The following is a 15568-nucleotide window of genomic DNA, read 5'->3' on the forward strand; positions in this document are numbered from 1 at the left end:
TCGGGTGAGAGCCAAATATGTTGACGGATTAAACTACAACTGAGTTGTTGCTTTAAAATTCGAATATATTTATGTATTATTTAAATAAAAAAAAAATTATTTTAAAACTATAAGTAATAATATATCTATTCAAGGTTTTTATGTTTTTCAACGCTAATTTGGTAAGTGTTTCATGACGTACTAGTTCCACAAAAAGTAATATCACAAGTATACTCTTTACGACAATAATTGTACTTACAACTCTTATTATTATTCTCTTATCTTGTGAAATAATCACACGATATTTACTAAGTTTCATTCTTTCAAAGATTTAAATTGGATAAGTAAATATAAATTTCATATTTGTTTATCAATAAATCCGTAGTAATTTCTTCCAGCAATGGAAACCATTTTATTTTATTCTTTTCAATTTTTCATCTTTTTTTAATTTATATTTAATTGGTAAAAAAAATAAACAATCCGTTGTAGTCTAGTTGGTCAGGATATTCGGCTCTCACCCGGGTTCAAGTCCCGGCAACGGAAGTTCTTTCCTTTTTTTATTTTCATTTTTTCATTTTTGGCCATTTCTTTGCTATTTAAATTGAAAGTTAATTTGTAAGGACGCTCGTCAAATCCGTTGTAGTCTAGTTGGTCAGGATATTCGGCTCTCACCCGAAAGACCCGGGTTCAAATCCCGGCAACGGAATCCAATTTATTTATTTTCTTTTTCAGTTTGTTGCCTTTATTGTTTTTTTTATTTAATTTCAATTTTTTTATTTAGTTATTTTCATTTCTCATTTTCTTGTCTTTACCTTTTATTTATTTTCATTTTTCATTTTTCATTTTATTGCATTTTCTTTTCATTTTATTGCATTTTTTTCTTTTATTTATTTTCATGACATAATATCTACACGAATAGATTTGAAAAAAATATAAATTAACTAAATCTTGATAATAAAATAAAATATACTACTAATAGAAAAAAATATTGACTGATTACACATTTCATAACTAATATATTCTCCAAATATTAATAGATGACAAATATCTTGACTTGACTCATTCAAATTAGCAATAGGTTGTACTAAATTCTGACCACTTTCGTTAGTGCAAACTAATTTTCAATAACTACCAGAGCCTTACGAAAAACTTCAAACTTTAGTTTGGCAAGTGTCTTAGTAAATATGTCTGCAACTTGCTCATTAGTATGTGTTTTATGCAATTTAACATCCTGTGAAAACACTTTTTCTCGAACAAAATAATAATGAATAATATGTTTCGAACAAGCATGAAACACCGGATTTCTTACAAGTTTTATTCCACTTTCATTATCACACTTAATTTGAATTGGCTGATTGAGACTAATCACCATTTCTTGAATAAGTCTCTTGAGCCACAAACATTCTTGAGTAGCTATTGTAGCAGTAACATATTCTGCTTCACAATTTGACAAAGCAATAGTGCTTTACTTTTTACTACACCATGAAACTGCATTAACTGCAGCAGAGCCTGTTGTAAAAACAGAAACCTCTTGTGGAGCTCAATCAGCAATCACAAAACCACTAGGATTTTTATCCGGTTAAGCACCCTGCCCCACTGGTCCAAAGTTATTGAAACTCGGCCTAACTACACCCGAAGAAACGCTTGTTCCAGAGCCGGGAGAAACTGGTGGGCCTGGACCAGGTGACATGCCAGGATTGAATGGCTGCATTGATCCTAGAGGTCCAACAGGAGATCTATCCTCTCCCTACTCTATTTTCTTTCATTCCTTGCGGATTGAAGGATCTCGGCTCTTGGTTGCCATAAAGTTGCTGTGAACCACTGCTAGAACTTTGACGACCACTAATACGATAAGAATTTAAACCTTTCTGGCCTATTCCCTTCCCTCCATGAAAATCAAAGTCGTCCCTCCATGAGTTCTAATCTTTTGATTGCTCCAATTCTAATGACAAAGAGTTGTACGCTACTTTGGCGGTTTTGAATTGATTTTGGCTTTTCCTTGCAATGTTGAGGGTTTCAGCTTCAGATTCTCTACGGTAATTGAGCTCATTTTTTCCGTTTTTCAACAAGGGAGAGTGTCTCTGAGAGTTGTGTTCTTAAATAATCCATCTCTTGTGCAGACTCAGCGAGGTTACTTCGAGTTTGGTCGGATTCAGACACCATGTTTAGTTGGACCTTGAGCTTTTGAACTTCATTCATGGCGGAGGCCAATGCAGCAACATCCATTGCATGCTGCTTCTGAACAGCTTCGAGTTCGGACTCCCATGCTCGATCTTGAGAAAGTTTGTGCAGTTCTTGAACACGATCTTCCTCAGAAGTTGAGAGCTCAAGCACCTGTTGTTGGAATTCTACAAGCTTTGGAGATATATCGGATAGTTGTTTCTTTGCTTCTTCTGCTTCCTGTTGAGCTTGCTTTTTGTGTGATTCAGATGTGTTTAGTTGATTAATTGTTTTCTTCAGTTCCTCCTGGAGTTGATAAAGTCGTGATTCCAATTCAGCCACTATGTTGGGCCCTTTACTCTTTTCTTGACAATATGGATGAACATCTGATAGAAGAGTTTCGTATTCAGTTGCATGATGAGAACAACCAGAGTCGACAATCCATTCTTCATTGTAGTCTATAAATGCATGAGCATCTATAGAGACATCATCTTGATGTACAGCTGAAGTCACGTTTGTTGGCTGGTCAAGAATCTCAATAGTTAAACAGTGTTCCCAAAATAGATCGGAAGAATTTTTACTTTCATGTACAACATTTGCTTCTGATTCCTGCATTTTGACTCGACAATTTCGCTTAATATGACCTGGCTTTCCGCAACGATCACACACCACTTTCACTCGAAAATCTCGTTTGGAATGGCCAAGTTTTCAACACTTGTAACAAACTTTAAATGGCTTCTTTGATGACTTCTCGCTTCTGAATTGATTCTCGTTGCTTGATAAAGGCTTCAGACTTTGGGGAAAGCTCGTTGCTGCTAGTCATTTGCTTAATCAAAACTTCATGATTAGAAAGCAAATTCTCTAATTCAATAACTGTAGGCTGATTTGCCCACCATTGAGGAAACAAAGGGCATAAAGTATTTTCATAATCCACGAATAAGATAACGCTGTAATCGAGCATCACTCATTGGCTCCTCAGTATTTAATTCTGAAATTTCATAACACATCATTTTTCACTTTCAAGAAATATTCTTCAACAAAAAAATTACGTTGTGTTACCACTTTGAAGTGTTTCCCACACTTGTTTTGGTGACTTTAAATCACGAACATGATCAATATATTCGTTGCTAATCAAATTCGCAAGGTAAATAAAGTTTTTCCACATTTGATCTTCCATTTTCGGCGTAATTCAGCATTCTGTGGAGTATCGGTTGAAATTTCTGTGTCATCGCCTTCAATTAAATCCCATAAATCTTGCCCTTGTAGATAAGCTTCCATACTTAACTTCGAATAATTATAATTATTGCCAACAAGCTTTTCCATAACTATACCCATTCAAGCACTTCCACCCTTCATTAATAATATCAAACCCTTGGTTACCAACTATCTGTGATACCAACTGACACGATATCTTATCACTCAAAAGTGTGAATAGATCTAAAAATATTATTACCCAAGAAAACAACACAGAGTTAAAAATGGGAAATAGAATTGAGATCGAACATTCAATCTTCATTGATATTCACAACTCTTACATAGGATACAAGCTACCAACTCATACCTACAAATAAAGAAAATATAAACTAACTGAATCTTTAGAATAAAATAAAATACACTACTAATCAAATGAAAAATTAGTGAAGATATTCGTAATATTTTGAGAATATATTAATTTATCCCTAATCATCTTAAAAATTAGTCTAATGATTTTTAATGATTAATATCCCATTGAATTCACCTTTGATGAGTTTTACAATTTTGGTGAAGAGTCCAGAGCAATAAGAATGAATATTATGTATTTTTAGTTCATGTTTTTTTTTATAGATTTTTCAGAAAAATAAGAATAGAATATTCAAAAAAGAAAATTACAAAAATACCCCAGAAGTTTGAGTTAGGTAGGAACGCTGTGACGAATAAGAAAATTCAGTGGTCTACTCCTACGAGGAAAGAAGATCTTACCCAACTTTAACGAGCTATAAATTAAGTTTCATGAAGAAATTAAGGGGATAAATGTTCTAAAATCAGTTGAAAATAGATTTTCAGAGGTCGGAAATAAGTGGTACCCATCTTTTTCCGTTTAAGAANTTTTTTTTTTTTTTTTTTTTTTTATCAAATTAAACCTCATTTAGACGGGTTCTCATCAAATTCTCAATAGTTCTAAAAACTAGACTCCTTATGAAAGGTATGAAAAAAAAAGTTGGATTAAATCAAATACTGGGAGCTCAAGAATCGAGACCCCGAACTTGAACTAAGAATTAAGTAGTCATTTTTATACTTTTCTTAAGAAATACGTGTAAGAATGGTTTGAAATTCAATATGAACCTTAATTTAAGTATGATTTAAATGAATATGGAAGAAATAATCAAAGAACCGCGAGGTTAAGGACCTAAACCGAGCATTTGTCTCTAAAATCAAGTAACGAACAAAATTACTAAACGAACTTTTTACCCATGAAATTTTAATGCTATGCATAATATGACATGTTAAAATTTATATAAAATTTGGTGGATATTGGAAACCGATAAGTAGCTAAACCAAGTAATGATGCAAAATGACCATAATGCCCCTACATTAGACTCCCTCCCGTTCATGACACAAACGACCTCCAAATATGATGAAACTTTATAAAAGGCCTTATTGTAAGATTTTTAAGGATCATGTAAAATCTTAGAAACGTTGAACAATGTTTGAAGTTCGGACCAAGTTTACGGTGGTAAATGATCAGAATGCTCATAAGTACCCTTTACGATATTTCAAGGTCCAAACACCCTCCAAATAACTTAAAGTTTTAAGCAAGGCTTCTATATAGAGACCGAAGAAGTTTTGATTAAGTTTAGAACTTATGATACTTCGAATGACTTATACATATTATTATGAAAGATTGATGAAACGAGGAAAAGGATGAAATGCTCCTATGAAATAACCTCAAGAATTATGCACTTAAATGAGTTTCTTTTATGGACGTGAAGGCTCGGTGTGTAATAAATTTATGTTAGCACTTGATTTTTAGGTAATAAGGATGTTATCTCGTGTTAAGTTTTAGGACAGTCCTTGTGTATTAAGCAACCAAGAGACTATCCTAGCCTAAAAGGAGCTTAAAGTTCGCACCTGATTTTTAAGTGATATGTTGCTATCTTGTACTAAGCTTTAGGCTAGCTCTTGACCTTTAAGTAATCTAGATGCTACCCTGAACTAAGATGAGTACTAGATGAGCCCTTGATTTTTAAGCAATCACGAGGCTACCTCAAGAACATGTATTAAGTTCTCATGCTTAAGTATGAATCAAGAATAAAACTAAAACTTAAACTAAAGACAAAAACGAGAAAAATAATATGCATAATATCCTAGCATACCTTACGGACACGATTAAGAACCTACTTTCTACTCACTCCATAACTTCCATTTTTTTTTAATCAACTAAAGAGCTTGTCAAGGTCGGAACTGTTTTGTTTTAAATATTTTTTCTACTCACTCCTAAAAGACTCGGGTTCGCAACCCAAAACTCAACCCTTTTTACTTTCATTTTTTGCTTTATATTTAATTTCATTTTTATTTGGTAAGGAAAGTCAACAAATCCGTTGTATTGAAGGCAACGAAAAACCCTTGCTCTTTTTATTTTTTATTTTTCTGTTAATTTTTAATTTAATTGGTAAGTAGATACAGCAAATTCCGTTGTAGTCTAGTTGGTCAGGATATTCGGCTCTCACCCGAAAGACCCGGGTTCAAGTCCCGGCAACGGAAACCATTTTATTTTATTTTCATGTTTCATTTTGTTGCCTTTTCTTTTCTTCTATTTTTATTTTCAAATTTAATTTTGGTGGTTTTATATTTTCTTTAAATTTTGATTTTTTTGGGTTTCTTTTTAATTTCAAAATATTATTTATATTTATTTTCATTTTGTTGCCTTTTCTTTTATTTTTTTTTATTTCAATTTTTTTTTCTTTTATTTATTTTCATTTTGTTGACTAAATAATATTTGCTAAAACCAACCCATCTAAATGATTTATAATCATTTACATAATCAAATAAATTACAAATGACATGGAAAGAGTGATAAATAGATACAAGATATTTGCATTTAATAAAATGGCAAACATGGTACCAATGATAAATTGCAATAGAAGGTTAAATATTCTCAATCATACAAGATATTTGTGCATAATGAACGATTAAATATGATACAATTGGTAAACCATAATTCAAGATTAAATATTTTCAACACCGTCTCGCAAGCTAAGCATCGGATTTGGACGAACGTAAAGCTTAAGTCTAAAAAGTTCAAAGAGAGGTCAAGAAACACTTTTTGTGAAGATGTCAGCAAATTGGAGATGAGAATGTACATATTGTGCGCGAAGTTTGCCAACGATAATAAGTTGCCGAAGGAAATAATAATCTAATTCAACATGTTTGGCTCGTTTGTGTGAAACAGGATTAGAGCTGAAAAAAAATATCACTTTTGTTGTCACGTAAGAGTAAGGGCTGCTCTAAAATAGGGACCTTAAGGTCATGCAAAAGACGTGTAAGTCAAAGAAGTTCAGCAGCAGTCATGGCATGAGCACGATCCCCAGATTCATAGCTGGAGCGTGAGACAGTAGGTTGCTTTTTGGCACTTCAAGAAACGAGATTGTTACCAAGATAAATAGACTAGTCTTATGTAAAACGACGAGTATCAAGACAAAAAGCCCAGTCAGCATCCAAATAAGCCACTAGCGCACTAGAAACAGTAAATGCACGAAAGGTAAGACCAAAGGTAGTATTCCCTTAACATAGCAAAGAATATGTTTGACACCAAGAAAGTGATCTGCAACAGGGCCATGCAAAAATTGACATCATGGACAATATATGGACGCATAATGGTCAAGTACGGAAGGGCGCCAACAAGAGATTGATAGAGAGTAGGATCAAAGAAAGGAGAACCATCAGCAGTTAGGTGTTCAGAAACAACCATGGGGTGTGGACTTGTTTGCTATCGAGTAACTGAGCACGAGTAAGAATATCTCGAGCATGTTTTAACTGACTAATAAATAAACCATCAGGAATGGGTGAAGCTTAAAGTATATGCATATTGGTTTAAGGGAACCATTGTTGTATTAAAAGGTTTAAGGGTATTATCGATATAAGTATAAAAGTTTAGAGGTATTTTTAAAGTTGAGGGGTTTCTGAACTCCCTATATGGTCCATAGTCTCGAGACAACGTACTACTAGAGATTAGTTGACTAATCTCCGATAGTCACGAATATAGTCACTATAATATAGCGTACAACTCTCGTGCCTAACAACTATCTCAATAAGTTAAAACCACAACATATCATATGCCCCAATACCAAGGCTCACAAACACGGATCATAGACAAGATAATACAAATTGCTAACTAAATCGCTTTCTCCGTCCAAAAATTCATAATATATACTATAAATTCACTGTACTCGAGCATCTTCTCACTTTCCATCAAGAGCATGCTTAATCAAACTAATGCCAACTAATTCACCCCATATATTAAATATCGTTAAATATCATATCATACGTACACTCATGTTATAACTTAGTTCAAATTGGAATTCCTAACTATTATTTATCCAACCATTACAAATTGACGAGTTTTATTACCTCCAATTCAATCATACATCAACAATAAACTTAATAACAATTTCTATCATACTTATCCTATAAGCTTATCTCTAATAGGAAATTTCAAATAGCTACTTACGCCTATCAATCACTTAATATACCTCAAAAAACTCAATTCAATCATATTTCAATAAAAATATTAGATATAAACGGTAATAATTCATAAATATGTTTATCCTATGACCAATGCTTAAATGGGTCGATTCAAATGATTACTTATCTCGATTGAGCTTCGTTTTATACATTTTTCTCTTTCAAATGGTTAGCCCAATTGAAATACGTTAAATAATTGGATATTAACCTAGACTTAATCAATAAAATAAAATAAAATAAAAATATAAGGATTTTTGTTTGTTATAATTACCAATTAATATAAAATATAAATAAATAAAGAAAAAAAAAGGCAAAAAATGAAAATAAAAAGAGGAAGGACATTCGGAGAGGAGATTTGAACCCAGGCCTTTAATATGAGAAATAGCGTGACCAACTAGACTACACCAAATTTATTGGCAGGTGAATTATATATAAATAAAATANAAAAAAAAAAAAAGTATTTCCGTTGCCGGGACTTGAACCCGGGTCTTTCGGGTGAGAGCCGAATATCCTGACCAACTAGACTACAACGGATTGTCTGATTGTCTATGTCAAATGAATTTAATTATAAAGTTTTATTATATTTTAAATTACCCTATTAATTTTCGTTTCTATTTTAGCATTTTATTTGAAATTTAATGAAATCTCAGTCTAATAAACATTTACTTCAGTTTAATAGAACAAAGTCAATTCACTCAAATAATAGAAATTTATGACATTATGACATTTACGTATATTCGACACATTTTTTATAATAGAAGAACAGAATTGAAATACTAAATATCTCGTCATTATTTGAACTTTATACTCTTTTCTTTTGGTCATCGTATTTTTAAAAATATATATTTCAATAAATTTAGGGAAGAAAATATAAATACTAAAACAAAAGTCGAAAATACAAGACAGAAAATAAGCACCGCAAACACAGGAAAAGTGATCGAGGATTCAAAAGTTATAGTAAAAAGAAATATAGTTTCGTAAAGTATTTACACGTATAAACATTCCCATGTTGGAATAATAACCTTAAACTTTCAAAAATAGTTTTTCAAAACAATGGTTTGAAATGCAAATAGCAACTAGAAGTCTGTTTATTCTGCAGAAAAACTTCCTTTTCTTTTTAAAAAGAATGGAAACAGATAATTGGAAAGTAAAGAGACAAAAAAAAAAAAAAAAAAAAAAAAAAAAAAACACAACATTTTGAAGAACAGGAGAAAAATTTGAGATCTAAACTAAATAATAATAATAATAACAACAATAAACAATCCTTCAACAAAAATCAAAATTGATGCATAACTTAAAAGAGCGTTCAAGACACAACATCCATGATTTACACTACATATAGCAGAATATCCTGTTCATACCAGTTTAGTTGTAACTCAAAAATCCTGATCTCATATAATATAATATAATCTCATCAATAAACTTTTTTAAAATGTAGTTACCAAAATAACTTCTCACTTAGCACTCATCAATGAAGGGAACTGCCCCTGATCTTCAATTGACGGGGCCGCCGCCGCCGCCGCCACAGTCATTCTGTTGCTTCCGTTGTTGAATCCACCTCTAGATCCTCCTCGCCCACGTCCTCGACCTCGACCACCCGGGTTGTAGTACCTCTCGCCTTCAGCGGGCTTCAGGAACTCGGTTATAGTCACAGACTACCAACACCAAAAATAGTAACTTCAGTAAGAACAATCACATAAGAACTTAATTACACAGGTTGTTAGTATCTAATAAGTTCATACTTTCTTAGCTTTTTCCTCCTTGTCCGCAATGTCCTTGCGCTTATCCTTATCAGAACCCTGACCATAAATTCTATATGATTAAACAAAAGCAGAGCTGAAATGGAGGAATTGTAATAGTAACAGGAAATAAGATGTCACCAGTTTGGCGAAGATTTCGTCGTTGCTCTTTTTGCAGGAAAGCTGCTGCATGTTCTCTAGTTCCTCATCGACCTCGGCCTTTCTCAACTCGGTTTTTGCCAGCAGTTTCCTACTCTCTTCACGGAGCTTCTCATACTCTTTCAGGGTCATCTCCTGTAAGAAGATGGTCGAATCAATTTTATAGCCGATCGACTTGCCATACGAACGATATTGATGATAAAAACTAAGAGTTGTTACCTTATCCTCAGGCTCCTTCTCCTCTGCTTCCTTCGCGGCCTCCTCTTTGTTGTTATCATCAACGGCGCCATCCTCTCCCAATTGTTGCTCTGGTGCAACATTCTTCTCGTTCTCAGCGACAGGCTCTTCCACGTCCCTAACATTCATAAGTCGAGAATATTTCAGAGGTACGTCATCAAATCAGTTAATGTCTCACAGTTCGATAAGTGAACTTACGGGGCGATTTCATCACCAGGAGCTCCCCAGTTCCTACGACCAGCCCCATCACGCTTAAACTCATTGCTGAAATCAAAACAATCAGTAAGGGTAAGATAACTACAAAAGAAATTGCCAGGAAATTGATCAAACAGGAAACTAGCTATCATGGTAAAGAATATACTAACCCACGTCCAGTTCCACTGCGACGTTCATACACTCTTCGGGGCTGTTCACCTTCTTCCGTTTCCCCATTGCTGAAGCCACCACGACGAGGACCTCGGAAGGAACCACGGGGACCACCATAACCACGCCTTTCAGTTGCCTTTTCACCATCCTCAGGAGCCTGGTAACGATCAGAGAATCCATTCTTGCCACCGTTTTCATTGTTGGCTGAGTCTCTATTGAATCCTCCACCACCACGCCCTCGTCCAAAGCCACGTCCACCTCCACGACCACGGCTATTCTCATTCTTTGATTCCCTTACTGGTCATAAATAAACATGAAAATAATGCCCAAAAATAGATCACATTAAACAAAACCATGTCCATATTAAAAACAAAAAATAAAAAGAGTTCAACAAGATAACATTCATGCATTTCCAACTTCCTAAGCTTTTTAGCACTCATAAAAACAGTACCATAACTTTCAACTTTTCACCAACAAAAAGGAACATCAATTATCTATCGCATTCGATCATATAAAATATTCTAAAATAATTGATTGACAATTCTCAAGCTAACTGTTTTTTCAAATTTCAATCCCTTGTTAAAACTTGCTCCGTTTAAGGATGTATAATAAGAAATACTGAATTTTTTTTTTTTTTTTTTTGAATCATTGACAATACAGACAATGTCATATACTCGAAAAAATCATTATCAATACACTTACCTTCAAGTTACAATTACTAGAACAAAACTCAGCCATGTCAATCAATCGAAGAGCATGAAAAGTACCACGACATATACAATCAGTTCAATTAAAAAAAGAACAAATAACAAGCAACAATACTACAGAGGATCTTCACAATACATCCAGCCAAGCAGTAATACAGCATTGCAAAATAAACCAACCGGCAAGAACTCGTTACAGAAAGTCCATAAAACAGCAAATATCATTTCAATTGAAAAACAATAGGCGAACGGATTGAAAAGTTCATCGTTTCCACTTCACATCCAAACAAATTACAAAACAGGAAAACCAGACAAACAATCAAGAGTAAGAAACAAAACCCACCAGCCTGAGCAGGAGGGAGCGGCTTGGAAGGAAGGTTAGCCGGTTTTGCAGGTTGAGCCAGAGAAGGAGCCTTCTTGGACGGGACAGCCGGAGCGGACCGCTGTGCAGAAACGAGCTGATTAGGGTCCTCGTTGTCATCGTCGACGAGGAGATCAAAAGGATTCATGGTTGCCATATCCGTTCAATCTAGAACTGCAACTCACACGCAGACGACCAACTGCAAAGTGAAAATCAACTCACTGAACGAAAATTCTTCAGAAATTATTACAATCCATAAAGAACAGCCGATTGAAGATAGCAATACAAATTTGGAAAGTAATTTGAGGTATGGAAACGGAGTGAGAGGAAATGAGTGTGAAAATCAGAAATTGAAGAATTGGGTAAAAGAAAACCCTAGCCACGCCGCAAAGATGAGGCTGGAATAAACCCAAACTTAAAAACCCTAATGGTTTTAATACTCTACACTCAGTTTTACTTAAACTTACAATAATATATATATTTTATCACTCTACGTTTTCATTGGCTAGATATTATTGTAATCATAATATCAATAAAATAATTTCTTTAATATTTCTTCATTTTTTAAATCTAATTTAAATTTTATTTTCCTTCCCTAATTTTTTCCATTTTTAAAATGTCTCCATCTATGAAATATTTATTTAAATTCTTCTAATTAAATATATTTTATATTTAGTATATCAATTATATTAAATATTTATATGAAATTTAAAATATATATATATATATATATATATATGAATGTGATCATTACAAATAAGTCGATCATTCACTAGTTATTCATAATAATAATTAGATTAAATTTTCGTTTAATTTTGGAATTACGTTTTAAACTTGATGTAGTGTTAACCTATTAATGAACAATTTGTTTATGAGCTAGTTATAAATTAAGTATCTCTCGAACCGGTGAGAGGGTGGACTTTATTGTCTCGTCTCAAAATCATAGTCAAGGGAATTGTTCATCTTTTTACTATGTATGAGAATGAACAAATTTCATCTCGTAACATTATATTTGAACTCCGTATTCAGTTCAGTCTCAAAATGTAATCATTTTCACGTGAAAAATCAAAGGACAAACATTCGCAAATAGGAATCCGTAGCTCACTCATGTTGAAAGAGTAATCCCGACAACTAATATATTTAGAAGAAGATATTAAATATTAACAATTTGGATCAAATCATTCGTAACAATTACAAAATGAATTGTAACATTAGGGATTCACCACCTAATCTCTAACAATGAATTTATCTAAATGAACTGGTCGAGGCACAGGGTCACTCTCCTTATGAGTATACCATGTGAGGACTATTAGAGGGTCGTTAGTTATCCTTTAATAGTGAACAATCTTGATTGACGTAGTGGTTAGTTGATACAGGATCGTGCCTTAGATGCATATGATACACAGTGCCATCAAGTTAGCACGTGGAAACTATTAGGGAGTCACCAACTATTCTCGAGCAGTTGGTAGGCGCAGAGGGTTGTTCATTCACGATGATGATTATTGTACTCGAGAAGGTCCATAGACGTACTAAAGCTAGAATGATTAGGAATCGGGGAGTTTTCTATGATTAGCGATGACGATTGACTAAATTTTAAAAGGTTGGGTCGTTACATTTAATTATTCATTTACTTATTTTATGTAAGTATATTTGGGTTTGAAAAATGTGACGTAAGCAAGTAAAGAGATGGTCCATAGTGATGGGTGAAGAAGCGTTAGGAGAAAGCCATCAACATGATTAAATGGAGTGATTTGACATTTTTCGCCTCCCAATTTGGAGTCTTAAATGGACAAGTTTGAAGCCATCCGTCATCATCTTCCTTGGACAATTTGGTCCATTCAACTTTCTTGTTAATATTCCATTATATTTTATGGATTCATTAAATTCAAAAATTAAATAATTTCCAAATTAATAATAGATTTTATTTGTGTTTTAAAAAATCAACCAATCTCCCCAACATAACATATAAAATATAATCCTATTTACAAATTTTATATTATATTTTTCACGTACGTTAGAATATAATTTAATTAATTCAGTAATATATTCTCTAAATATTCTTAGACCATTGTTAAACTAAAAAAATAAATAGTCAGGATGAAAAAAATAATTTAGTTATTTCTTAATTAATCTTAAAAATTAGTTGCATTATAAAGGACTTATTTCCTAAATATAATTTTATAAACTATGCATTAAATGTTATTATTGGTTACCGCTCAAATTAGATAAAAAAAAAAAACTTTATCTAATAGGTGAAAGAGTAACTTTAATTTTATGTTAAAAATAATCGACCGGTGTTTGATTGAGTGGTTATTAAAGATACCTGACTGTGCGAGGTGGTAATTGATACCGGTAACTTTTAAAACTTTAAGAATATTATCGAAATTTTTTAAAATTTAAAAGTTTATAAATTTTATAATAGAAAAGCTTTTAATTTAATACCAAAATAAAAATATTAAAAATTTATATAGTTATCACCGCCGGGGAAGAAGGGCCCACATCGGTTATCTCTCATGGAGGGGCCCCTATCCTCTCCGCCCTCTGCCGGTGCCGACAACGGCGGTGGCGGTGGCGGCGCCTCTCCTTCGCTGGTGCTCCGTCGTCAAACCCTTCAAATTTCAACCACCGTTTATAATTATACTATAATAGCGTAGTTAAACACGCAAGCGACAGGGGAAACCCACCTCCCACTTCTCTAATTTTGTTTCTGCTAATTAGGCCTCGTTTTTTTTTTTTTTTTTCTGCATATCATATATTTGTATTTTAATCATGGATATATCGATCCATATTTTGTTTAATCCTAATTGAATTTGGATTCGATATTTGATGGACTCTGATTTCGGCACTTGATTGCTTTGAAGTTGCATTCCGTGCGATATGGTCATGTTATCGATTCGTTATTTTTATGAATAAAGACTAATCGTATTCTTTTATCAATTGATCGTGACCATATTGTTTTTATCAATTTCTCATATCGATAGCAGTTCGATACGTAATTGCATTTGCATGTTCTTATCATCTCTCATGTCCATAGCACTTTGATGTGAAATGTTACGGTATGATATGTATATGATGGAATGTTATGTTAAAAGCATGAAATGTTATGTCTCCTAAATTGTAGGTATACACCATGATATGAATGACATGAAATCACTATAAATTGCATGAAATATAACCTCGTTAGAAGTATGTGTGATATGAGGACTGAAAAATGAGAAATGATGTGATATGAATGAAAGACGATAGCATGGTTATATTTAATAATGTTAAAAACGGAAAATACTGAGACCTCATGCATTGGGGATACCCCTATTCCATCACGAGGGTACGGACACGTACACCATTAGGCAGGTGAAGTATCATTCATAATGTTGCTGTGACGGTTACTAATTCTAATGGGAATTCGGCATAAGGAGCTACCAAAGCAGGTTCGCCCGACAAGAAAGGAGCCCAACGGTGTGCAAACTGACTAGTGAGCCCATACTCGCACATATGAGTTATGTGTAGAGTATATGGTACACATCCAAGTTGCCCGTTAGGATAGTGTAGGAAAATAGACGGATATGATGGGTCCCATCATTGACCCCAATGGTGGAGTCACTTACTGAGTATTTCTTTAAATACAAGTCACGTGCTACTTCTACTCCAAGTACAACTAACGACGACATCGCAACTCGAGACCATGACACATGCATAGGGTAGTCGTATTTATTTTCTTAGACCAAGGCTAGAATAGAATGTTTTTAATTTAAACATTTATTTATTTTAGTTAGTCTTTTGTTATGTCGTTTTTTAATGTATTTTCAAAACACATAAGTCCATGGCTGTGTTTTAAGATGAAGATGACGTTTTATAAAAGTTTAAATGAAGTATTTCTGCATTAAATGTTCATGATAGGTATACAATGACGACCTTAAATTAGGTAGAAAATTTCGGGCCATTACATAGTTAGTAATTGTTAATTCTTTTAGTCATCCTATGTAACGACCCGAAATTTTCTACTTAATTTAAGGTCGCTACTGTATACATACCATAAACATTGAATGCGGAAGACTTCATTTAAATTCCATAAAACATAACCTTTAACTTAAAAACACAGCCATGGACTTACGTGTTTCGAAAACATCTTTAAAACGACACAA

General features: G+C 33.4%; 1 protein-coding gene and 3 non-coding genes across 4 annotated transcripts; 2 read left to right on the forward strand and 2 right to left on the reverse strand.

Annotated features, from left to right (window-relative positions):
- Positions 1-612: 612 nt before the first annotated feature.
- TRNAE-CUC lies at positions 613-685 on the forward strand. The gene has a single exon. It is a non-coding gene; the product is annotated as a tRNA-Glu (tRNA).
- Positions 686-5807: 5122 nt separating this feature from the next.
- Positions 5808-5880, forward strand: TRNAE-CUC. Its single transcript has one exon. It is a non-coding gene; the product is annotated as a tRNA-Glu (tRNA).
- Positions 5881-8321: 2441 nt separating this feature from the next.
- On the reverse strand, positions 8322-8394 carry TRNAE-CUC. Its single transcript has one exon. It is a non-coding gene; the product is annotated as a tRNA-Glu (tRNA).
- A 731-nt stretch (positions 8395-9125) lies between these two features.
- On the reverse strand, positions 9126-11827 carry LOC111811520 (RGG repeats nuclear RNA binding protein A-like). The gene is made up of 7 exons (XM_023698411.1): positions 11409-11827; positions 10361-10658; positions 10194-10259; positions 9978-10113; positions 9741-9893; positions 9603-9659; positions 9126-9515 (listed from the first exon to the last, which is right to left on the reverse strand). Exons 1-7 carry the CDS (start codon positions 11581-11583, stop codon positions 9315-9317), a joined length of 1086 nt encoding a protein of 361 aa, XP_023554179.1. The 5' UTR covers positions 11584-11827; the 3' UTR covers positions 9126-9314.
- Between the last annotated feature and the right edge of the window lie 3741 nt (positions 11828-15568).

This window comes from Cucurbita pepo, chromosome LG15, assembly GCF_002806865.2.
Source record: "Cucurbita pepo subsp. pepo cultivar mu-cu-16 chromosome LG15, ASM280686v2, whole genome shotgun sequence".
NCBI classification, from domain to species: Eukaryota; Viridiplantae; Streptophyta; class Magnoliopsida; order Cucurbitales; family Cucurbitaceae; genus Cucurbita; species Cucurbita pepo.